We start from the raw sequence: 24,569 nt of genomic DNA on the forward strand, positions 1-24,569 counted from the left end.
GTAAACTTTTGACTGCCACGACATCTGGCCTTTAAATTTAAACTTCCCCTTGTAATTAAAGTTTTGTCATGAAGGTGGTGTTAAGCTGAGGCAATGTTCTAGAGTATCAGATAGAACCTTGTTAACATGTATTGCTAAGCTTTTGACTTGACTTTTACTACTGTTGAAATTGAGAGTGTCTTATACCTATGATGCTGTGTTCATTAGTGTGGACAGGTGGTCTTTGGGTGCTCTGGTGGCTTTAAATCCACCTGCAGTGCATTAACACCATACTCCAATAGTGCCAAAGAGATTTTATTCTCTTCCTCTCTGCCATCTTCAGATGAGGATGACTCAGAGCCTCTGGTGTGTGCCAGAACATTTTGCTTGTACATGAAAACACCCAGTCCCTCTCGCTGCTGCTACATTGACTGTCTTTGCTTTTTATCTATAGATTCTATGCCACTTGACAGTAGTATGTCCCTGAAGGCTGGTGAATTCCCAAACATGCATCCTTATTGAGCATGGGCTGAAAAGTGGCATCCCCTGTGGACACCCTGAGTAGTTTTTAGGATTTTGGAGTTAATTAAAAAAAAATTAAGCCAAATTTAAAGGGCTTTTAGAACTTTCAGTACACAAATAGTCTGTCTTGGGAAGGGATATATCTTTGAATAGAAACAAACAAATACCTGCAAGAGGCTTCCCTGAGTTCTCATATATTTTTATGGAATGTCATGTCTGATCCCCAAAGAGAGAAGCCAGAGATGTTTTCATATGTTCTGTGAATCTGATTGCCTGGCTTAGGTATTCCTAACTTGCTTCTGCTACCCATTGGCTATAAAAATGTATTTTCACCCCAGATAAAGAAAACAGAATGGGGTAATATTGTTCTAAATATCTAGGTAGGCTTAAGTGTGTTTATTCAGCAGTACAGAGCAGTAACACACAGTTAAATCTCTTGAATTAGTAATAAAATCAGAGCTGAAATACCGCTTTTGACCTTTTAGAAAAATAAGTCACATTAATATTTATCCTGTGCACTTAATAAAATGCCCATCTGTACATACAGGATAATTTGCTTAATTACATTTGTGTGGCAGGTTTAGTGAAATGAAGGATGTGGGGGAGTTTGCAGCTGCTGTCCTAGGTTAGAGAGTTGTGGAAAGATGCTCCACTAGGACTTCCCTTATGAACAATAGTTTTCATCAGGGACTATTGCTACTGCCCTTCGTTTTGGGTTAACCTTAATATCTTTTGTTGTTTCTGATGACCTCTCTTTTCTTCCTTAAAAGGAGTACATAGCCAAGCAGTTTGGCTTCATGCAGAAGCAGATTGGCTATGATGTGTTGGCCGAAGACACGATCACCGCCCTGCTTCACAATAACCGAAAACTCCTGGAAAAACACATCACTGCTGCTGAGATCGACACGTTTGTCAGTCTGGTGCGAAAGAACAGGGAGCCCAGGTGAGGCAGAAGTGGACCTGATCGGCGGAAGCTCTCTGGGCACTGAAGATGCAGGCACTCAGCTAGTCATGGTGCTTTTGGTTAGGTTTACTTTTTGAGGGCTGCCAGTGACAGATTTCTTTTAGGCCGGCCTTGAGAGGCTCTTTGATGAGTAGTGGAAAGAACATGATATTGGAATAGACCCATAGTGGAATCCTAGCTCTAATATTTACCAGCTAGGTGACCTTCACTTTCCCCTTGAGCTTTAATTTCCTTCTATGCTAAATGGGTGGTTATGAAAACTGAATGAGAATAAATGCATGGGAAGTGCCTGGTACTTAGTAGATGCACAGTAAATGACAGTTTTGGCCACTCAGTCACCGTTTAGCACCCCCTGATTATCAGAACATCTCCCCCAAATATCATCAGTAAGAGTCTTTTGTAAACTTAGTTGTTACTTGAGTGTTTTTATGTTAGAATTCTGTCTTTTCTTATTTACATATATCTCCCTGTCTTCTTACTCTCTTCCCTCTTCTCCTGATTAAGATCCACAAGATCAGGGTGCCTGAGTGGCTCAGTGGGTTAAGCATCTGCCTTCAGCTTGGGTCATGATCCCAGGGTCCTGGGATAGAGCCCCATGTTCTCCCTCTCCTTCTGCCCCTCCCCCTGCTTGTACTCTCTCTCTCTCTCTCTCACATAAATAAATAAATAAAATTTTTAAAAAAGAAAGGGATCCACAACATTTTAGAAGTGGGAAAGAGTGTATAATATAGTTATCGTGAATGATCACACTAGAGAGCTGATAGTGTTGTTGTAAAATGACTCCTCCCACCCACAGAGGTAAGTAAAGTTTGTGGAGCATTCTCACGTACCTGGGAGTGAACTAAGTCAGCACTCGCCATGAATTATCTCATTTAATCCTCAGGACAGTTCTCTGAGGTTATACGTTACCCTCTGCTGTAGATGAGAAGAGTGAAGCGCAGCGAGGTCCAGAAACCCCCCCAGGTCACACTGCATATGGGAACATAATTAAGGAGAATCAGAGCAGGGATTCCAACTGGGACACTCAGGCCTCAGAGCCTTTCCTCGCCTCTCTGCTTCCCCTCCGTCTTCCCCACGGCTCCCTTACGTGAGCTTCTTCCTTATCTTGTTTTGTGCATTTTTTTTTAAAGATTTTATTTATTTATTTCACAGCGAGAGAGGGAACACAAGCAGGGGGAGTGGGAGAGGGAGAAGCAGGCTTCCTGCTGAGCAGGGAGCCCGATGCGGGGCTCGACCCCAGGACCCTGGGAGCATGACCTGAGCCAAAGGCAGACACTTAATGACTGAGCCACCCAGGCGCCCCTGTTTTGTGTATTTTTGCCTCATCACTTCCTCGTATGCCCCAGCCACTGTCATCTTTCCTTGTTTGCTTCTTTCTTTCTTTCCTCTCTTACAGAGACTGGGTTTCTGGTGGTGCCGTAGAGACTGGCACCAAAACCTAAACTGCCTCTGATTTCTTTGGTCCATGCTCTGTTGGATCTGTCCACTTGCAAAGAGTTGGGCTCCAAGAGCCAAACCTCTGCTCTGGTTACAGAAAATGTCTTATTTGCCTTCTCCTTCTCTCTCTCGACAGATTCTTAGATTATCTCTCCGACCTCTGTGTGTCCATGAACAAATCAATCCCAGTGACCCAGGAACTGATATGTAAAGCTGTGCTGAATCCAACCAATGCTGACATCCTGATTGAGACCAAGTGAGTGGGGGTCTTGGGATTTAAGATACAGGTGAGAAAGGGATTTAGGTAGAGAATGTGTGGCTCAGTGGATGCCTGCACTCCTGACTAATAGAACTTAACCCTTTGATTCTTCAGACTTGGTCTGAAGTCGGATGGGCTGGCATGGGATCTGCCTGAGGCAAAGGTCTTGGATAGGGAAATGAAGTTTGCTCTGCACTTACTTTGCACACTGGTTGAAAACTGATATGTATTCACCAGAGAGCATTTGCACACACTTAGTTTCATTTTAAGAGCTTAAAGTTCTTTAAGTATGATTATCAGTTTTAAAATTTGAAGGTGCTAATTCAACGGTGATATTAAGACACCGTAGGGCAGAGCTTTTTAAGTTATCACTGTTCAAAAAGTGTTTAGTGGTGCATAGAAACTTTGGTAATAGTGGTGATTCATTTTTAGCAAAGGAACCGTTTTCCTGCTAAGTACAGTGGCAGTAATAGGGCCAATGTTGAAAAAACAAATCAAAACAAAACCCCAAACTCAATTAGGCCCTGAGCTAGTGATTTTTTTTGTTTGTTTCTCATGCATAACTTAATTTGGGGCTTGGACTAATGCAACTTGAGCATTTTGACATTTGGGCCTGAATAATTGTTTGTCATGGGGGACTGTCCTGTGCATTTAGCAGCATCCTGGGCCTCTACCCAGTAGGTGCCCATAGTACCCCTCCCACTCCGTTGGGACAAACAAATGTGAAAATGTCTGCCGACATTGCCGGATGTCTCCTTGAGAGGGGGCGGGGCAGGGCAGACAAAATCACCCTGCTTGAGAACCACTGGGATAAAGTATATGAAGAAGTTAATGTTTGGCTCTTTGTGATCCTGCCATTGAGGGAAGGAATGGTTTTCATTTTATCTTCAGACTGAAAGTGAAGCTAGATTCCAGCACTAGCAAGTGTTTCAACATAATGAGTTTTCCCTCTTCCTCTTACTGTCCAGGTTGGTTCTTTCTCGTTTTGAATTTGAGGGTGTTTCTACTGGAGAGAATGCTCTGGAGGCAGGAGAAGATGAAGAGGAGGTGTGGCTCTTTTGGAGGGACAGCAGCAAGGAGATTCGCAGCAAGAGTGTCAGGGAACTGGCGCAGGACGCCAAAGAAGGACAAAAGGAAGACCGAGACGTCCTCAGCTACTACAGGTGACAGGGAGCCCCACCAGGCTTGGTTGGGGTGCCCTGAAAAGAATTTATTGCTTGTTTGTCCGATGGCTCCAAGGAACCACGAGTTGCCACCTGTCTAGCAAATGCTGTGTATTTTAGGAGTTGGGAGGGTAAGGTTTCATTGATACTTACGGGGCTCAGTAAGTATCTAAAATTGGTTTCCAGATGTGGCCAGGTCAACAGAAGAGTGGGTGCTTGCATCAGCCCCTAGTTACCGTTTCCCCTTAGCAGCACAGGAAGTATATGCATGTTATAGTAGTTAGGAGTCAGGCTGCATGGTCAGACTGCTTGGGTTCAAATCCTGACCTTCTACATATGAGGTTTTTGACTTTGGTCAGATTACATACCTCTGCATGCCCCAGTTCTTTAATCTGCAAAATAGGGACAACAGTGCCAACCTCCTAGAACTTTTGCAGACAGAGCTAGGAAGTGAGTGTGTGTATTCACACATATATGCATATTTATATACATGCACCCATGTTTCTATTTCTATATCTGTCTGTACAAATATATAATGAAACCGTGAGTCCATGTCAGTACTTCCATTCCAAAACCCATGGGGTTATTGCAGCCTTCACCTTTCCATGTGCGTAACTCCATCCTGCAGCAGAGAAACCTGGCTGGCCTTTGCCCTGGTGTGTACCTGTTTGCTCACTGTCCACCTGTGCCGGTTACCTCCTTCAGCCCCAAGGTCTCCCCGGTCCCAGTTTTAAAACCTGCTGGCCCTGCCACCTCAGGGAAGGCAATGGAGAGGAAAAGGGGAGGGGGGAGAGCCAATAAAAACTTTGCAAAGAGAAGAGAAGGGAAGATGGCAAAGCGCTCATGGCATTTTTTAATAAGTAAAACTTCATGGTTATGGCACCCTGTTACCTCCTGCGTTCCCTTGTCCTGCCTTCCATTTGTGTGGTGCGTACCCTTCCACATTCTCGGTGTGTTCGAATTTTACTACATTAGTGCGCATTCATAACAAATAGAGTATTTTCGCTGTTCCTAGAAATGTATGTAAATGGTCCTGTACTGTTCCATTCTGAAGGCTGCCTGATTGATTCTGTGTTGCTTCTGAAATGTGTTCTTGGTAATGGAGGTAGATTGGTCTAATTTCGACAGCTGAGCAGTAGTCCATTTTATGATGCCACATTCTCATTGCTCTTTGATATTCCATTGTATGCCACAGTTTAGCTTTTCATGTCAGGGAACATCCTTATTCAAAAGTGTGCCTATGAGTGAGAGTTTCCATTTCATATCAGGAGCGGAATTGTTGAATTGGCAAGGATACATATTTTTAAACTTTACTCAGCAATCCTAGATTGGATATTTTGGCACACACTCCCACCAGTTGTAAATGAGAACTTTGTTTCTCCTGGTCTTTGCTAGTTCTGAATATTCTGATGCTTTTTAATCTTTGTTAATTTTATAAGCATGAAATAGAATCATATTTTAATCTGCATTCACTGGCATCTAGTGAGATTGAGAATATTTTCAACTCGTGGTTATTGATAACAAATAGGATTTTAGATTCAGAAGCCAGTATTTACCACTTTGGAAGCTAGTGGTTGGCTTATTTCACATGAGAATTGTTTACTCTTTTAATATTTGATATGTCTTCTCCTGAGGGTGGATGAGAAAGCGTGCTTCCCTGGTCCAGTATGGAGGGTGACAAAGATCTCATGTAGTTGGATGAGGAATAAAGCATAAGACATTTGGAGGGGTCCCCTACTTTGCACACCATGTTTTTCATGTAGAAGTCAAAGTGTAGGCTTATATGAGATAAGATCCTAAGAGTATTATAAAATTTCTGATTAGACTCAACATGGGAGATACCTTTAACATTTTCTATGTGGTCTTTATATACTGTATAAAAAAACAGCTGACAACCATTTTAGATGTAACATTTTCCGCTTATTTCATAAAATAAACAAGGGCAAAATGGAATCAAGTAGTCACGTAATTACTCCCAACTCAGCAGGCTGGACACATATGACTAGTGGTGTAGCTTGAACTGTTCTTTTATTGGCCTGGTACAGAAGCCATTTAAGCATGTCAATGTGTAAGTTCAGGTGACCAAATGTCACTCCTATGAAAGTTGGGTCTATCTGGACTGACCTGCTCTGTTTCCATTCATCCTCAGTGAATTCTGATTTCTTCCTATAACTTTACCTTTCTCCAGGTACCAGTTGAACCTTTTTGCTAGGATGTGTCTAGACCGCCAGTACCTGGCCATCAATGAAATATCAGGCCAGCTGGATGTCGACCTCATTCTCCGCTGCATGTCTGACGAGAACCTGCCCTATGACCTAAGGGCGTCCTTCTGCCGTCTCATGCTTCATATGCACGTGGACCGAGATCCCCAGGAACAAGTCACTCCCGTGAAATACGCCCGCCTGTGGTCTGAGATTCCCTCAGAGATCGCCATTGATGAGTGAGTCTGGCTCCTTCTTCCTGCCAGGACCTCATGTTTTTAAAACCTCATAATGTTTGGCGTCATGGTAGACAAACCACTTATGGTCACGTTAGGTCTAGTTAAATCATAGAAGCAAGGTGAAGTCTTGTTTTGTTTTTTTTTTTTCATTAAGCTTAAAATTAAAAAGTGTGTGGCAAATACTACTTGTTTTTGGAAGAATGCAAAAGATGGCATGATTATATTTTTTATATCTTTTCCCTTTTTTTAATTCAACAAATATGTGTCTCTACTTTGTGTCAGCCCTAAGTAAGGTATCTTGAACCAACCAGAACACTATCTCTACACTAGGGAAAAGAGATACAAACAAGATAAATGATTCCATATCTTGGTGATAGGTGCTAAGGAGGAAAAAATAAAGTGAGAACAGGGTGGGATACGACGTGTTGGGGAGGGCTCCTTGGCTTTGCGGCTGGAGCAGCTGGGGAAGGCCGAAGTGCAAAGATCTTGGAATTTGATTTCCTTTTCTTTCTCCTTTTCTTTTAGCTATGATAGTAGCGGAACTTCCAAAGATGAAATTAAGGAGAGGTTTGCACAGACCATGGAATTTGTGGAGGAGTATTTAAGAGATGTGGTTTGTCAGAGGTTTCCTTTCTCTGATAAGGAGAAAAATAAGCTTACCTTTGAGGTAATTCATGATAAAATGATCTTTTATCTGCTTTTCATTGGTCATTCTTCTGTCGGGTAAATAGAAAATATTTTAGGATGTGGTGATTTCTATCATGAGACTCTAGTTTTGTAATAAAAAGGAATTCAGCTCAGTTTTGTTCAGAATAAAATAGAACTGTTACCAGTCACTTGGCTTAATGGTAGTTAAGCTCTTAGAAGTACCACCCAGGGTGAATTGTATCATGTGAAATGGTAGAATATTAGGTATATTCTGTACATTATTTTAAAAATGGCAGGAAAGAAACAGACCGTGTTTGGGATCTGTCACAGATTAATCATTTGAGGTACATAAATCCTTGTTACCTTTGAGTTAAAATGTTTCTCTTTGAGATCACCTTTCCTTGTGAGGAGTTCTATTTCTGAGAATTGCACTATTGTTACCTGTGTTCTCTTTGGCTATAACGTGGCTGGCCCTGTAATATCTTTGGGAAGCTGCACAGACACATGATTAGGTCAGTTGCTGATTAGCTAGTTATTGAAATAGGTCAGTAGCTTTGCAGTTTTTTGTTTCTTATTTTTTTTCTCCTATGAAACAAAATGAAATTTGATCAGAAATGGCAAACAAAGTATATGCCTTCTCTTACCATAACGAGAGTCAGAATTAGTCATTTATCAGCTAGCCAACATAAAACTGAAGGGTACAGTTGATGAAATACCATCTCTCTCTCTCTCTCTCTCTTTTGTTTTAATATAACAGGTTGTAAATTTAGCTAGGAATCTCATATACTTCGGTTTCTACAACTTCTCTGACCTTCTTCGATTAACCAAAATCCTCCTGGCCATACTGGACTGCGTGCACGTGACAACCATCTTCCCCATTAGCAAGATGGCAAAAGGAGAAGAGAATAAAGGTAAGAGTGTTGCCGCGAAGTAGAGGAGTGGAATTTGCTGGCACCCACATGCCTGGGACACGTCCTCCCAGCCTCCCCTTACTGCTCTTGTCATGTGTTTCCCCGTGAGGTCCTGTCCTCTCTTTTGTCCTTTTCTTCTAGACTTTTCATTATGGATACTTCCTTTTTTTATTTTTAAATTTTATTTATTTATTTGAGATAATGAGGGCAGAGACAGAGCACACACGAGCGGCGGGGGGGCGGTGGTGGACGGCAAGTAGCAAGCAGAGGGAGAAGCAGACTCCCTGCTAAGCAAGGAACCCCATGCGGGGCTTGATCCCAGGATTATGACTTGAGCCGAATGTAGATGCTTAACCAGCTAAGCCCCCCAGGCGTCCCCATTATGGACATTTTCAAACAAAAAGCAAAGCTGAAAGAATAGCACCGCAGACACCTATAGATCCACAACTTTGGGTCCTTGATTATTCACATTTTGCTCGATTTCCTTTAGATTTATATATGAGTCTATGTGTCTATTTTGCCAAACCATTTGAAAGTTATCTAACAAATTGAATGCTTATCTCTGAAGAACACATGTCCTACCCTCATATTCGATGTGTTGTGAGGCATTTAATGATGATATTAGCGTATGATGAAATAAATTCCAAACCTGTATTTCCAATCTGTGAATAGGAAAATCTGCCTTTGTGTGTGTATTTTTTTCCTCTTTTAGGGTCAGAGTGGGCACGTACTAGGTACTCGTGTCTGGATAATTGTTGAACTTGTCTCTACAGCTAGAAGAGAAAAAGTACATCTCCTTACCTCCCTCTGTCTGTCAGGTCTTGTGCTGTTATTTCACATATTTTTCACCATCTCATCCTCCGATTGAGCTCTTTTATTCTCATTTTAGAGATGGAGAAGCTGAGCCTCAGAGGTAATCCAGTGTACTCAAAATCAGTGTTAGTAGCAGCACTCAATTTGTGCCTTGTTAACTCCTGTACCCCTAATTTTGTGCATGGCAATAAGCATGTGCTAGGTGACCAGTAAAATTTGGCAGGTGAATTAATACACAGAAATGCCCCTTTGGGGATTTCAAAGCCCATGTATTTTCCACTACTCCTGAATCCCTAAATTTTTGATGGGTATTAAACTTTTCTGGTTCCTAGGGTCCTGAGAATATGTTGGAACAGGGACTTGTTAAATAATATGCTCGAGCCTGTGCCCCCCTGCCAGGTGTCTGAAAGCAGTCTCCCGAAATGTTGTCATGACTGAGGTCTGTCCTGGCCCTCTCTAGGCAGTAATGTAATGCGGTCCATCCACGGGGTTGGAGAGCTGATGACCCAGGTGGTGCTCCGGGGAGGAGGCTTTTTACCCATGACTCCCATGGCTGCCGCCCCTGAAGGCAACGTGAAGCAGGCAGAGCCAGAGAAGGAGGACATCATGGTCATGGACACCAAGTTGAAGATCATCGAAATACTCCAGGTAACCATCAGTTAGAGGCGGAGAGGAGTGTGCTCACAGGGCTACCATCTGGATTGTGTCCTTGCTTTGATAAAGCCCTAGACCTTCTGGGGAGAGAATGGAGATAAATTCTTAGCTCATTGTTAAGTGCCATTTGTGAACCAGCTGTCTTTATCCTTCTACTATCATCTCATACCCCTTCCGATGTGCCCTTTCCCTCCAGCCATGACAGAATTTCCTGTAGTTACCTTAGCTTTTCATGATCCTTGCCCTTTATGTCTTCACCCAAGCTAATTCACTTAGTTCGGCTTCTACATAAAGCTGGATTCCTTGCTTATCGTTCATAACTAGTTTAAGGCTCCATCAACTTGGCAACACCTGCCTCCCTCCCTCCCTTCCTTTTTCATTCATTTATTCAACAAATATTTATTGAAGCTGATTCTGTGCCAAGTACTTTTAAGCATCGGAGATCCAGTACTGAACAGCATAGATTAAATTCCTGATTCTAAAGAGCCTGCATTTTGGTAGGAGTCATAGGCATGTTAAACAGGTATACTGTGTCAGATAGTGGTAAGTGCTAAAGATACTAAAATCTAAAGGAGGGTTAGGGTGGTTTGGAGGCCACCAGGGGGTGGGGATCAGGGATACTGTTTTTGATGGGGTTGTCAGGGCTACTCTAGTAAAGCAACGTGATCAGAGACCCAAATGAAGTGAGGAAGCTAGCATGTGGATATCTAGGAAAAGTCTCTGAGGCAGAGGGAACAGCAGTGAGAAGACCCTGAAGTTTTGGAATAGGTTGGGTTCGAGAGGGAACAGGAGAAGATGAATCAGGGAGTAAGTGCAAACAACTCTTTTGAGTGGATTTGCTATAAAATGCACAGAGAAATGGAGAGGTGCCTGAAGGGTGATTGTTGGTCACAGGAAGTTTTTGTTGTAGTATTTTAAGTTGGGAGTTTATAGCAAGTTTGTGGAATGGAATAGTCAGCTAGAGAGGGACAAGTTGTTGACATAGGAGAGAGAAAATAATTGTAGGATTGGGCAAAAGGAGGTATGGGAGCCAGTCTGCTGGAGAGAGGGATTGGTCTTAGGTATGAGAACCCTCCTGTGTTTTCCCCTTTCTGCTCACGTAGGTCATTTTTATTCATCAACAAAATCATTTCCTCCTTAATAAAAAGAACACTGTTACCCCTTTTCTCTTTTATCCCATGCTACCTAATGCCAACCCCAGAATATGTAATAGGTGATTATCAGTGTTTATAGATTTAAGAATTTGTATTTTGAATCTGAAATCACATTTTATCAATAGTTAGAAAGCATTCATGAGAGTCCTCAAATAGTTAAGGCCATAGAGAATGACTCAGAAGAAACCTCACTGAATTTTTGCCTGACCAAAAGTTGAGAAGGACTTCTTAGGCTGTGGCTTATGCGTCCCAAGTACATTAGTGTCATGACTGTGTATCAGCAGTGATGCAGTGTAAACCTAGATCACACCTTCAGGTCCTTTCGCTGTCCTTGTCTTAGAACAATTGATCGGTGGAGTCATTGTTTTGGCAAATACTTATGAGCCCCCACCATATGCAAGGCACTTTGCTGGCCACTAGGAGGAAGGCACAGATGATTTGGACAGAGATTATATCCACAAGAGACTTACAGTCTAATAGGAAAATAAGGAAATGAAACTCTGAGAAAAGTGTTCTCCTGGGACACAGGGGTGGGTCATGTAATCCATTTAGTAAGCACCAGAAAAGGTTTTTACAGAGGAGGTGGGATTTGATCTGCACTTTTAAGCATGGACAGGATTTATAGTATAGAAATAAGGGGACATTCTCAAGTCCCCTTAAACTTGGAGCAGGTTGAAGGAGGGCATGACTTCACACGGGACCGTAGCACCTCCCCTTCTAAGGTCCCCTTAGAGACCTGGAGTGTGTGGAACAGAGGTTGTCAGAAATGAGGTTGGAAGGGAGAACCAGGCCAGGTTCTAGAGAGCTCTGGGTGCCCCAAGTGTTAGGACTTTATTCTCTAGTGAGCCTTTGAGGATTTTTATACAGGGGACTAATGTAAGAATAAACACCTTTGGGAGGTGGATCTGGTGATGGCAAGGCAGGAGATAAGAAGGATGTGAGCAGGGCTGTGATAGTCGGGAGAAATCTAGGAGAAGTGGTGGAAGTGGGACCACCAGTAGGACTTCATCTCTGATTATATTTGAGACTCTGGGAAGACCCCAAATGGGATGTCCAGTAGTCAGTAGGAAACAATGACCAAGAGCTCAGAAGGCAAGCCAAGGCAGTGTCTCAGTCTGGGAGAGGTGACTGCCCTGGGACTGGGGAAGGTCACCAAGAGCGCAAGGCAGAGATGAGGAGAGAGTGGAAGGGAGAATGTCACTAAGGTCCTCAAATAACAGTATTGTGGTTGATTTTTTTTTTTTTGGCTCTAGCAACAATCAGGGAAAAGGTAACCTTGCTTCAGAGTAGAGGGCAAAAGAATGTAGGAAGTCAATGAAGAGGGAACCCAAGGGTTGGTATATAAATCAAAGGAAACCATCTCAAATGAAAAATATGGACCAAGCCTATTTCTAGTAGGAAAAACATATTTTTCTCTGTTAATTCTTTTAAATTAAAGCAGCCAACTTCACCCTTCTCAGGGCCCAGAATTGGCATTTACTACTCGCTGAAGTAATGTTTTATAGAGGATGGAGGAGGGAGTGAGTGGTTTATTGTTCCAATTATTAAATTAATTGTCTGGATGTTGAAGTTTGCACTAGAAGCTAAGGTGCTGTGGACAGGCTTGATATACCCCATGGAAGTCTGTTGTTAAAGTAATTGTTGAATTCTAAGCCAAATATTTGGCTCACTTAGTGCTTAAGGTAATTGATGCAACAGATACCAGGCCCAGCCAGAGTGCAGTGGCTTGGCAAAGTGTTACAGGTGGTATGCTAATGTAACCAATCTGTTTCCATTTCCACTTGAATCTTTAGTTTATTTTGAATGTGAGGTTGGATTATAGGATCTCCTGCCTCCTGTGTATATTTAAGCGAGAGTTTGATGAAAGCAATTCCCAGACTTCAGAAACATCCTCCGGAAATAGCAGCCAAGAGGGGCCAAGTAATGTACCAGGTTAGTGATTCCACAGTGGGATTTCAGCCATAGAATGGGGTGTGGGTCTAATAAAAGCTGGGGATTCCAACAGTACATTCTAAAGAAAGGGTAAAATATGAATATTTTGAAGATTATTGTAATTAAGAATGAAATCCTGGGCGTTATCCTTTTTGAACAAAAGAATAATTGAAAGAGTTTTGATCTCTTCTGGGTTAGGTCTTGTTTCCTTCCATCTTGGAGTGCCTTAGTCATAAGACAGCTGAGGGTTGTAGTGTTGTGGTTACATGAAATGCCAAAAAAAAACCAAAACCCTCTAAGAAAATGTATTGTCTACCAGCAACTTTTACTCATGATGGAAGTTTTTCCTTGCCCAAGAAATAGTGATGAAGTGTACAGGGAAAGGTGGTGGTGATAGACATAATCCCACCTATCAAGGCCTGAGCTTGCTTGGCATGAGGTCGTCACTCTGCTCTACTAAGGGGATCGTGAGTTGGTAGAAAACTGGCAGAAATGTGGAACAGTGCACACCAGAGCCACTGGACAGTGTGATCTGGGTTGACCTGGCTCTACAGTTTTACAAGATAAGATTCTGGAAGACTTGAAGTTAACGTAGGGGCGGGGCAAGGCTATTTTTGGGAAAGTTCACCAAGAGCCCGTTTTTTTTTAGACCTTTCTACATCTGAAGCTATGTTCTCTACCTTTGCAGGTACTCTTGACTTTGAACACATTGAAGAGCAAGCAGAAGGCATCTTTGGAGGAAGGAAAGTATATTTTCAGTGTTTGGTTTTGTAGGTGGTTCTAAGATTGGGAAGCCTCATTTTGTGTAGCTCTAAAAGACTTTCCCTTCATTCTTCTAGGAAACAATTAGTCTTTGGGTTTAGGTTATTTTATGGCTCTCTTTGTAACCCTTAGTGCTTAGGTCAGAATGATATTAGTTGGCAGTGTGTGTGTGTGTGTTTATGTATTTCCTGTGTGGATAGAAGGAATGTAAGTAGGTTTCCCCAAATACACATATTAAAAGATTTTTTTTAATGGTGCAAAATAGGGTTGAAAGAAAGAGGGGATTGAAAACAAAGTGAGGTTAGCAAGATCATGTGTTTCTGCCGCTGGTGGACTTCCATTTTTGTCCCTGAGCTCTTTCGAGACCATGCAACAATAGAAACACACATTGTCCCTAACATTAGACAAATGTATGATCCCCTTTTTAAAAGATCAGATTACTCAATGTTGACTTAAAACATTATTATGAGACTCAAATACCTACAAGACTCGAATAGCCGCAAGCTCATATAAATACCCTATGCACATAGTTCTTTTTTAAAAGATTTTATTTATTTGAGAGAGAGAGCATGAGCTAGGGGGAGGGTCAGAGGGAGAGGGAGAAGCAGACTCCCCACTGAGCAGGGAGCCTGACACAGAGCACAATGCCAGGACCCTGGGATCTGACCTGAGCCGCAGACGCTTAACCAACTGAGCCACCCAGGTGTCCGCCGCATAGTTCTTTTCATACGCATACTTGGTTCAGTTATTTATTGCTGTGTAACAAACTACTCCAGATACTTAGTGGATTAAAAAATAATCCTTTTATTGCCTCTCAGAATTAAGTGTTTTGACTGGGGCTAAGCTGGATGGCTCATCTGCTGATCACTGTTCAGTCTCTTGGGGCTGGTGATTGGGCCTGGCACATCCAAGGTTTTATACTCAAATTTCTGGCTCCTTGGTAGGAATATCTGCAAGGCTGGAACCTCTCTTTCTCCCTCCTTCCCTTCTCTCTACACGTAACTCTCTTAGGCTTCTTTGTAGCATGGTGACTGGCTCTAAGTGCAAAGATCCCGACAGGATAGCCCAACAATGTACAACACTAATCGAGCCTCTTCTTGTATTGTGTTGCTAATATCCTGTTGATCAAAGCAAATCACATGGCTGAGCCCAGTGTCAGTGTGGGAGGGGCCTACATAAGGATGTCTATACCCCCAGGAAAGTCTCTTTTGTTGCGGGGGCCACCAATGTTAGCAGTCTAACAGTAAACCCTGTGAAATTTGAATTAGCAGTATTATTTACTATGATGAAAGATGTTTTTCTGAAACACAAAGTATGTTGAATGCAACATGATGACACTCCCGTGTGCTCTTGTGGTATCTCAAGTTTCCCATCATTTTCTAGTATTGAACAGCAGTAACACTGTCTTCACACCTTTCTGGAGCACATAGCATGAACAGAGTATTTTCCTGTGAAATCCTCTCTCTGCTTTTCTTGCTAACCTGCAAACACGAAGGTCTTACCATTTGGCATTCATTTGATTGTAAACACAATATAACCACTGACAACAATGGAGTGGCAGTGCTCAGTTACGCAGTGATCTGCTCTCTGATCAAGGACATGCTTATTAATTTTTTAATTATATAAATGACACACAGTTATAATAGATACTGTGATAACCCCTGACAGCTTGCTAATGAACCTCAGTTTGAAGCACACTGCGTGGTCATGGTTTGTGGCAGCACGCCTCAAAGTGGGGTCTGCAGACTGCTTGCTACCAGTTTGTGACATGAGAAGTACAGAGCATGGGAGTAATCACTGGGCCGCTTTTATGGCAACTTGACACTGCCACATTCATGTGCGTGGTCAGGGGACCCGGTATAGACTAAGTCATCAGTTAGCTGTAAAGTGGAAGTATATGCAACAGGTACTTTACCACAGGTACTTTGGTAGGCCCTGAATTACAGCACCTTACATAAAAAAACAAACTCCTAATTGAGGAGAAACACACTGTGTGCAGTTCTCCACCCATAGATGAGACCCAGCAGAAGAACACTCAAATCAAGGAGTCAGGAATCTGGGTAAAAAAAAGCCAGGTCCTGTCACTGTGGGAAGGTAGGGACTTTGGTTTAAGATTGGACAGTGGTGAGATCTTCATTGTGCCCTCACCTTACGATTGAGCTGAAGTTAAAACAATATTGTGTTGTTACAGGAGCTTATTAATACTCAAGTCCCCCGAGGTTGACTACAGGGTTAGAACTGACTGGTGGGTGTGTCTGGGTCCGAGTGTGTGCGAGAAGGGCGTCTGTGGCTCATCTGGCCTTTCCCCTACCATGCACTCCTTTAGTGAGGAGAACACCCCCCTGGACTTGGATGACCACGGCGGCAGAACCTTCCTCCGAGTCTTACTGCATTTGACGATGCACGACTACCCGCCCCTGGTGTCGGGGGCCCTGCAGCTCCTCTTCCGGCACTTCAGTCAGAGGCAGGAGGTCCTGCAGGCCTTTAAACAGGTAGCTGAGGTTGCCATTCATGTGCGCACGTGCGTGTGTGCGTGTGTGTGTGTGTGTGTGGTGGTGTTGTCTTTGTCGACTTTCCAAGAGGCTGTTGTGCACCACTGACACATTACATTTGTTCAGGTCCAGCTGCTTGTTACCAGCCAAGATGTCGACAACTACAAACAGATCAAACAAGACTTGGATCAGCTGAGATCCATTGTGGAAAAGTCGGAGCTCTGGGTGTACAAAGGGCAGGGCCCTGACGAGGTCATGGATGGTGCCTCTGGTGAAAATGAACACAAGAAAACAGAGGTGGGTGAGACGCGGGTCATGCCACCAGAGCAGATGGTTGGGCTCCTCAAACAAGGGAATATCCTCCTCTGGTTTTAGGTAAAAGTGCAGATTGTAGGATTGTAGGATGAGCTTTATTCTCCAGAGATCTGCTTGTTAAGTAGCCAAAGTAACAGCTATTCTCCTAGGAAATAAGCTGCAAAATGGAAGTTTAGCTACTTCTTCCGTGTTACCTCGGACCATGGGGAATAGACTTTGTTGTCGAGTGGGTGAGCACCAGATTTCCCTTGCGGACCCACCCAGGAAAGAACCTGTTCTCAGTAGGCTGGACCCCCATCATCTCCCACCTCAGTGAAATCATGTCGATCAGAACGAGTCAGGCTGAAACCCAGCATGACTGTAGGAAAACTGCCAAACTCATGGTTTCCTAAATGCTGATGCCAACCTGAACAAACAGACTGTTGCCCAAAGGCCGAACAAACCACACTTACATTTATTTTTGGTCCCTAGGAGGGGAATAACAAGTCACAAAAGCACGAGAGCACCAGCAGCTACAACTACAGGGTGGTGAAAGAGGTAAGTGGGCTTCCTGCCTTCTCTCCTTCTTCATTAATTCTCCTAGGAGCTATGGTTTGTGATAGTCAAGTTGAAAGTGCAAACACTTCAGCTTTTTTCTTCATGTAAAGTTTCACAGGGAGAAAGAAGCTTGCAGAGGTTACATACTTGGGTTTTACAGTCAGATCTTGGTTCAGAGCATCTTCTGCCACTTTTTTGTGTGTGTCCTCAATTTTCTCACTTTTTATAGGTGCAGTTAGCACCTGTATTTCTGAAGGTTTATAATTGACCAAAGGATTAATTGACATAATTGTCAAGGCTCTATCTCAGTGGCTGGCACATAGTGTCCATCAGTGAGCGCTCTGGATCTTTGGAATTCTTTGCGTAAGGTAGTTCAGAGTTAGGAGGTTGGGAGCTTTGTGTTTTGTTTTGTTTTGTTTTGTTTTAACCCCAGAACAAACTCTTCCCAAGTCCCTGGCAATGATGCTGAGTCTCACCATTTTAGGAGATCTTTCTGAAACTGTCCCACTTTTGGTTGAAGCCATAATCCACTGCGTACGCTGGAAAGACATGTTCTTAGCCACGTGGAGGCTTGACGTTCGGTTTGACGTGATTAACAGGGATACTACATATTAGAGCACCATCTCCCTTGTTCTGGGTGTTTTAATATGCTGTGATCACTTCCGCCTCCCTGCCCACGACCGGCGCCTACGGTTTTTTTTTCTCCGTCGTGCTCCCTAGTTTTCGGAGGTCGATTTCTTTGATTTTTTTTTTTTCAAAGAAATTTTATCTGGCTTTATTGAGGTATAATTGAGCAAAAAAGTGTTGTCATTTCCCTGAAGCGTGACACGCAGTAATTTGATACACATACTCTCTGAGATGATTGCCACAATCAGGTTAACGAACACCTCCATCACCTCGCAGAGCAAGCTCTTTGAGGAGGGTGAGAACACTTAGGATTTACTTTAGCAAATTTCACCTGTATGTACACCTTCATTGACTGTTGTTGCCGTGCAGTACATTGGAGCTTAGAACTGCGAGGTTGGTCAGAGGTGCAACCGTTGGGTGTCTCTCTCGGACAGATTCTGATTCGCCTCAGCAAACTCTGTGTTCAGGAGAGTGCGTCTGTGAGGAAGAGCCGGAAGCAGCAGCAGCGCTTGCTCCGGAACATGGGCGCGCATGCCGTGGTGCTGGAGCTGCTGCAGATCCCCTACGAGAAGGTGAGCGAGTCCCCCTCCCAGCGGGGGGGATCCCCGGGTTTTCCCAAACCCTTCACATTTGGTATCGTTGGCCAAGTGGATGTGATGACCGTGAGTATAAGGCCCTTGTAGTCACTTGTATGAAACAAAGAGCATCATAAAATGGGATCACCCACAATCTGCCTCCAACTTAGGATTCTAAGCAAGAATCCATTGATTGTCGCCTCGCTCCCACGCCATGCTGGATGCGCAGGTTCGATAGACAGAGCTCTGTCTGCATACGGGCTTGTGCTGCACAGCGTCCTTTGCAAGTGCCCTTCAGGCAGTTTAAGCCCTACAAGTTGTTAGGGGCTTGTGGGAACACGGGGCTTGCCCACTTTGGAGGTCCTCAGGAGTGTGCTGACGTCTGGCTGAGTATTTGGATCTAGCATATACTTTGCTCTAAGCCCTCTTTTCTGTCGTTGGAAGCTACGCTCTCTGTCATGTTCTTTCATGCCAGCGTTTGTCATTGACAGTGCTAGGATTTAGGGAAGTAGGGTAATAGTGCTTAGCACTGTGCAGCCTGCCTGACAGGGCATTTGCAAAAGCGTCCGTGTACTTTCAAAATCCAGTGCAGTTGTTGTGGTGTTCCCACTTGACAGATGAGGAGACTGAGGCTTGGGGAAGTTTAGAGTCCCAGGGCACAGATTTCTGCCTCTTGAGTTTACCGGTGACTGCCAGAGAAACTTGCTGGTATAGAGCTACCTAAAGAAGGCTTACTGCTCGTGCTTGCCAGGGGCACTGCACTAGGTCATTTTCATTCATTAGTTCATTTCATTCTTAAGGCAGCACATGAGACAGGTCATGCTTTTAGTAGCCCCACTTTAGGTGAGAAGGCTGTCGCCAACGGTTCAATACCTTGCCTGCACGGCCCAGCAACACATGACAGAGCCAGCTCTGCCCAGTTGTGGAGCCCAGGTCTTGTTTGCTGTACCTGATGCCCTGTGCTCAAGGAAGTTCTTGGCAGAGGCCACCACCACAGTCGTGGGGACTGTGGGATTCAGGCTACTCAAGCCTTTCAGTATCCACAATTAAGCTTAATCCCTCTACTAGGTTAGGAACTTAACTAACTTGAAATTAATATAAGTGTGCATGTCATCCAAACTTGACTGACATTTAGACTAGAACCAGCAAGCTGATTCACCTTGCTATGTGTAAAGAATGTGAGGAGGTAGTTTGCTGGCCTTATCTTTGCCTCATAATATCATCAGTTTCCTTAAAGTTGTGCCTTTGTAGAGTAATGTTAACATACCAAATAGGTAACCTGATGTGGTTGGAGTTGGTGGCAGAACATTGTGTGTGTGTGTGTGTGTGTGTGTGTGTGTGTGTGTGTGTGTGTGTGTGTGTTACTGCATGAGTGCAGGTATCCCAGTGTGGGAGAACAGTGGAGGAATTGCTACAGATACCCTCTTGTTATGTGATGTCTTTAGAGCTTACCTGCCTTGTAAAAATCCATTTCAAATGATGAAGTCTTTAGTTTTGTGAGCCCCAGCAGATTCTCCTTTTAGCTGAAGAAGTGAAAGAGTGCAGAACTGTTTGACATTACTGCTGCCAACCAGCAGTGTCTCTCTCTGTCCCAAGGCCTCTGATTTCTTAGAGCTGGAAGGCGTGCCACTTTTCTCTGTTAATGGGAGACAAATGTAATATCCACTCTGTTGTGTGGGGATTTGCTATTAATGTCCTCTTAAACTCTCCCGTTTTGGATTGTTAAAGCTGGTAGCTCAGACTCCTTCTGTTAGTTGTTCTGACAGATGTGTCCTGTTTTCTCCCAGGATTATTATCTAGACCAGGGTGAGCAAACTGCAGACATGAACCAAATCCAGCCTACCACCTATTTTTATACAGCATATTAGCTAAGAATGATTGTTCCATTTTTAAATAGTTACATTCTTAGTGGTATGTGCATGATGTCCTCTCTTTTGCTTTTTGACCCACAAAGCCTAAAGTTCTGTCTGACCCTTGGTCTAGACCAGGACCAGTAGCTAACTTTGATTGTGTGATAACCATCTAAGCACTTGACATGGATTTTGTCACTTAATCTTCATGACAACCATATGAAGTGTGCATTTTTATTACCTCCATTTTGCAGAAGAGGAGACGGAGGCCCTGAACAGTTAAGTAACTTGCCCGACGTCACACAGCCAGTGAGTGGTAGATCTGGCCTAAGAACTAAGCAGTCAGGTTTCAGGGCCTGCCTTCCTAACTGCTAGGCTCTCCAGCCTCTGAAAAGAGGTGAGAAGACTTAGGGAGGCTCCTGTGGGCTAAACGAATAGGAGGGATGACTCCATTTCATTCTCCTTTCATCTTTGCTACATTAAAGGTTTGTTTGTTTAGAATTGGGCAGAATGGCAGTAGGGTTTATTAATCAGTTGTCTTATCATGGAGCATCTAATGCTTTACAAACACTGAGTATATGTTTTTACTGTAGGAAATGAGAATCACATAACCAGCTGTTTGAAATGCCTGGGGCAGGTATTATCCCCATTTTGCAGATGGGAAAACTACCTCTTGGGTTAAATGCTGACGCTGAGGTGACAAGGAAAGGATTACGGCAAGCATAGTTGCCCAAATCGATAATCTAACGCGATTTCTACTCTGACATGTTATCTCCTGCCAAAAGCTCTAATGCATATATGCGTTAGGCAGATTAAGAAGGGTGAGCCCGAGAGCTGGGGCGATGTGGGCTCTCCACCAGTGAGGCACTCAGCTGTTGCTCTGCTCTCTCTCTGTTCTCAGAAACGGGGGGTTCAGAGATTTGGGGACATTGCTAGAAATGGGATCCAGAGGCTTCCTCTCAGCTTCCACTCTGTATTGCATCTTTCCTGCATAAATTCTTTTTGTATCTGCCCATGGCTAGCAGAAGAGGATATAGGACAATTGAACAGGTCACTGGCTTCTTTGAAGTGTCAACAGCACAGCACCCGCATATTTTCACACAACAGGCCCTCAGCAAGCATCTGCAGCACCCCACTCGGCAGGTGATGGGTGTGTCGCAGAACTGGGTCTCCTGGCCTGGAGATAGGTGCTGCCGCCTGCTGACCTTCTCTTGTCCACAGCATAGCCCTGTTTTCAACCTATTTTTCATCTCTCTCCTTCCATACAGGCTGAAGATACCAAGATGCAGGAGATAATGAGGTTGGCACATGAATTCCTACAGAATTTCTGTGCAGGCAACCAGCAGAATCAAGCCTTGCTACACAAACACATAAACCTGTTTCTCAACCCAGGGGTAAGACTCCAGCCCTGTCTGGAAATCTATGAGGGCAGGAGGGCAGGAAGCAGTAAGAGGAACAGCTTGTTCTTTTGCTGTTGTGACCATGGGGACTTGTTATAATGCAACATTCATTCCAAGGGGAACATTTGGACCAACTCTTAGGACATAAATACTCCCCATCTTTTTAGGGGAGAAGGCGGGGGAAGGGAGGAGGAGGTAGTAGGGCAAGGTAAGATCTATTTATATTTTTTCTTAACATTCTTTATTACATCAAATTTTAGCCCTAGAGAGTTGCTGATTCTCATTCTCCAGCCACATCCTTCTGAGGTCATGCATAAAGTTTTCGATGTACATAATATAATACATACTACATTAGATACATACAAATACATAATATATTCATTTAAAACATAACTGTTATACTTTAGTTTGTCAGATATGTTTTGAAATTATGTATTTTGCATTTTTTTAAAGAAAAATGTTGAAGTACTCTACACTTTATTTTGCATTTTGCTTTTTTCACTTAATACATTACAGCTGTCTTTGCAAGTCATAGATATATAAATTTTTTGCATTTTTGATGAGAAGTTGTGATGGCTACATGGAGTTCCCTAGTATGGCTGTAACTTTAAAAATCATTCTCATATTAGTAGACATTTAGGCAATGTTTAATTTTTTGACTTTGTAAATAATTCTACAAAGGACATCCATGTAAATACACACACGCTCACACACTCATTTTTTAGTACCACTAGGGCTTTGGAGGAGAAGGGCTGACAGGCTGAGGGGTAATACTCCCTCTTTGTTATGTACAGGGAAAGAAAAGACTAAAGATAAAAAGTTTAAAGCCCCCTACCTCATACCAAACATATAACTTAGTCACTCAATAACTCTGGGTAAAAAATAGAAAATAAATCTTCTAGAAGATAACATGAAAATATCTTGATGACCTGGTGGAAACTGAAATCTTTTTACACAGTATACAAACAGCAGGAAAATATCAATAAACCAGGCTTCTTTAAAAACTTTTGTTCACCAAATGACGTCATTAAGATCCTCCAGAGGCAAACCAGAGAGTGGGAGAAGACATTTGCATTGCATGTGTCCAATAAAGAACTCCTATCCAGAATATATAACCGACTCAAAAAAGTCAATAAGGGAAAGGACAAACCACTTTTAAAAGGGGTTTTTAAAAATGGGTAAAAAAAAAACTTTAAAATGAAACCATCCATAGAAGAAAGCCAGACAGCCAGTAAATGGGACAAAGTGATCATCAGAGAAGTGTAAATTAAGATTTGCACAACAAAGTATGACTAAAACCAAAGAGACCAACAACACTGTAAATCAGCTAGGGTATAGAAAAGCTCTAGTGTAGAGTGGAAATTGTTAACATCTTTTGAAAGCTGTTGGCAAGTACTTTCTCAAGCCAAATGTTTATACTTTGCAACCCAGCAATTCCACTCTTGCGGGTAAACCCAACAGAAATGCACGTATATTAAAGTTTAGCAGAAGACACGTTGAAGAATGCTCAGAGCAGCCCTATTTGTGCTAAGTGTAGTGTTACTATTTGCCATTAAAACCGGATACGCGCCCAAATGCCCATCAGCAATAGAATAGATAAGCAGATTGTGGTTTATCTGTGCCATGGAATATACATAGCGGTGACCGCAAACAAACTACTGATACGTGCAACAACATGTTGAGAGCATTGCAAACATGCTATTGAGCAAAAGAAACCAGACGGGAGAGACTACATGAGGCTCAACAACGGGCAAAACTAATCTGTGGTTGCAGAAATCAAAACGAGTTAAATTGGGTGGCGAGGCGTTTTGTTTCTTGATCTGGGTGCTGGGGTTTCCTGTGTAGTTCATTGAGCTAAGACTAGTGATTTGTTTCCCTTTCTGTGTGTTTATTATGATTAAAAAAGAAGGCAGGGGTTGCCTGGGCGGCTCAGTCCCTAAGTGTCTGCCTTCAGCTCAGGTCACGATCCCAGGGTCCCAGGATCAAGCCCCACATCGGGCTCTCTGCTCGGCGGGAAGCCTGCATCTCCCTCCCCCACTCCCATGCTTGTGCTCCTGCTCTTACTATTTCTCTTTCTGTCAAATAAATAAATAAAATCTTTAAAAAAAAAAAAAAAGGCAGCACAGAAGTGAGAAAGGAGAAAGGTCTCTTCATGGGTTTAAATGCTTCTCTCTGTGTGCTTTGGTAGACTTTTTCGCACGTTGTACTCTGCTCTAGCCGCCTTTTGACCATTTCCCTGTGTTTCTGCCCTTACTCTTGTGCCAGATCCTGGAGGCAGTCACCATGCAGCACATCTTCATGAACAATTTCCAGCTCTGCAGTGAGATCAATGAGCGGGTTGTCCAGCACTTTGTTCACTGCATTGAGACTCACGGTCGAAACGTCCAGTACATAAAGTTCCTGCAGACAATCGTCAAGGCAGAAGGGAAATTCATCAAAAAATGCCAAGACATGGTCATGGCTGAGGTGACAACTATTTATTTCTATATACCTTCATCTTGTGTTTTTTTTTAAATTATTGCTATCTATATGAACACCCTCTCCTGGAGCCACATAAACGGACAAAACGTAATTGTGGTTTGTGTGTGTAAGAGAGAGTGTGTGTTTGTGAGCTTAAATTGTGTATATAGGTGAGAGTCTGATCACATTTTTCATAGCAGTGAACCTATTTTTTTTTTTTATTTTTTTTTTAATTTTTTTATTGTTATGTTGAACCTATTTATTTTAAGGCATTTTGGCTCAGATTCTTCTGAGAGGGGAAAAAATAGGAATATTGAACCCAAATTACAATGAGTAGAGATTAAATGTAGATAGAAACCAGTGAGCCAGAACAGCCTACATTCCTGTGGATTATAGGACTTTTTCCTTAATTGTTCACTTTACTAGCTAGAAAAATTATTGCTTGCTTGATTCATGGGAAGAAGCTGGTCAGTGGAATTGGGACAAAGTCCCGCTGGGTTGCCTGTGGGGAAGTCGGTGCCCCATGGGACGCTGTCTGACCAGGAAAGCCCTCTGCCATACCTGTGGTTTTGGTGTTCAAATATACTTAAGTCTTTCCACCTGTTTAAAAAATGAAACCTCAGATGAATCCACCTAACACTTGGATTTATAATCCTGTCTAATAAAAAAAATCAC

General features: G+C 43.0%; 1 protein-coding gene across 8 annotated transcripts in view; it reads left to right on the plus strand.

Annotated features, from left to right (window-relative positions):
- The window catches only part of ITPR1 (inositol 1,4,5-trisphosphate receptor type 1), a 322,408-nt gene that overhangs the window by 154,454 nt on the left and 143,385 nt on the right, over window positions 1-24,569 (plus strand). For all 8 annotated transcript variants that reach the window (XM_073901575.1, XM_073901576.1, XM_073901579.1 and 5 more), the window contains 15 exons: window positions 1,272-1,444; window positions 3,039-3,158; window positions 4,130-4,324; window positions 6,513-6,764; window positions 7,290-7,431; window positions 8,170-8,323; window positions 9,597-9,784; window positions 12,738-12,876; window positions 13,565-13,623; window positions 15,969-16,130; window positions 16,257-16,427; window positions 16,917-16,982; window positions 18,044-18,181; window positions 21,303-21,428; window positions 23,700-23,900. In XM_073901575.1, coding sequence (XP_073757676.1) covers window positions 1,272-1,444; window positions 3,039-3,158; window positions 4,130-4,324; window positions 6,513-6,764; window positions 7,290-7,431; window positions 8,170-8,323; window positions 9,597-9,784; window positions 12,738-12,876; window positions 13,565-13,623; window positions 15,969-16,130; window positions 16,257-16,427; window positions 16,917-16,982; window positions 18,044-18,181; window positions 21,303-21,428; window positions 23,700-23,900 — 2,286 coding nt within the window. The remainder of the gene's footprint in view (window positions 1-1,271; window positions 1,445-3,038; window positions 3,159-4,129; window positions 4,325-6,512; window positions 6,765-7,289; window positions 7,432-8,169; window positions 8,324-9,596; window positions 9,785-12,737; window positions 12,877-13,564; window positions 13,624-15,968; window positions 16,131-16,256; window positions 16,428-16,916; window positions 16,983-18,043; window positions 18,182-21,302; window positions 21,429-23,699; window positions 23,901-24,569) is intronic.

This window comes from Callorhinus ursinus, unplaced genomic scaffold (genome assembly GCF_003265705.2).
Source record: "Callorhinus ursinus isolate GAN/ISIS: 27379988/994484 unplaced genomic scaffold, GSC_fseal_2.0 scaffold15, whole genome shotgun sequence".
In the NCBI taxonomy this organism is placed as follows: domain Eukaryota; kingdom Metazoa; phylum Chordata; class Mammalia; order Carnivora; family Otariidae; genus Callorhinus; species Callorhinus ursinus.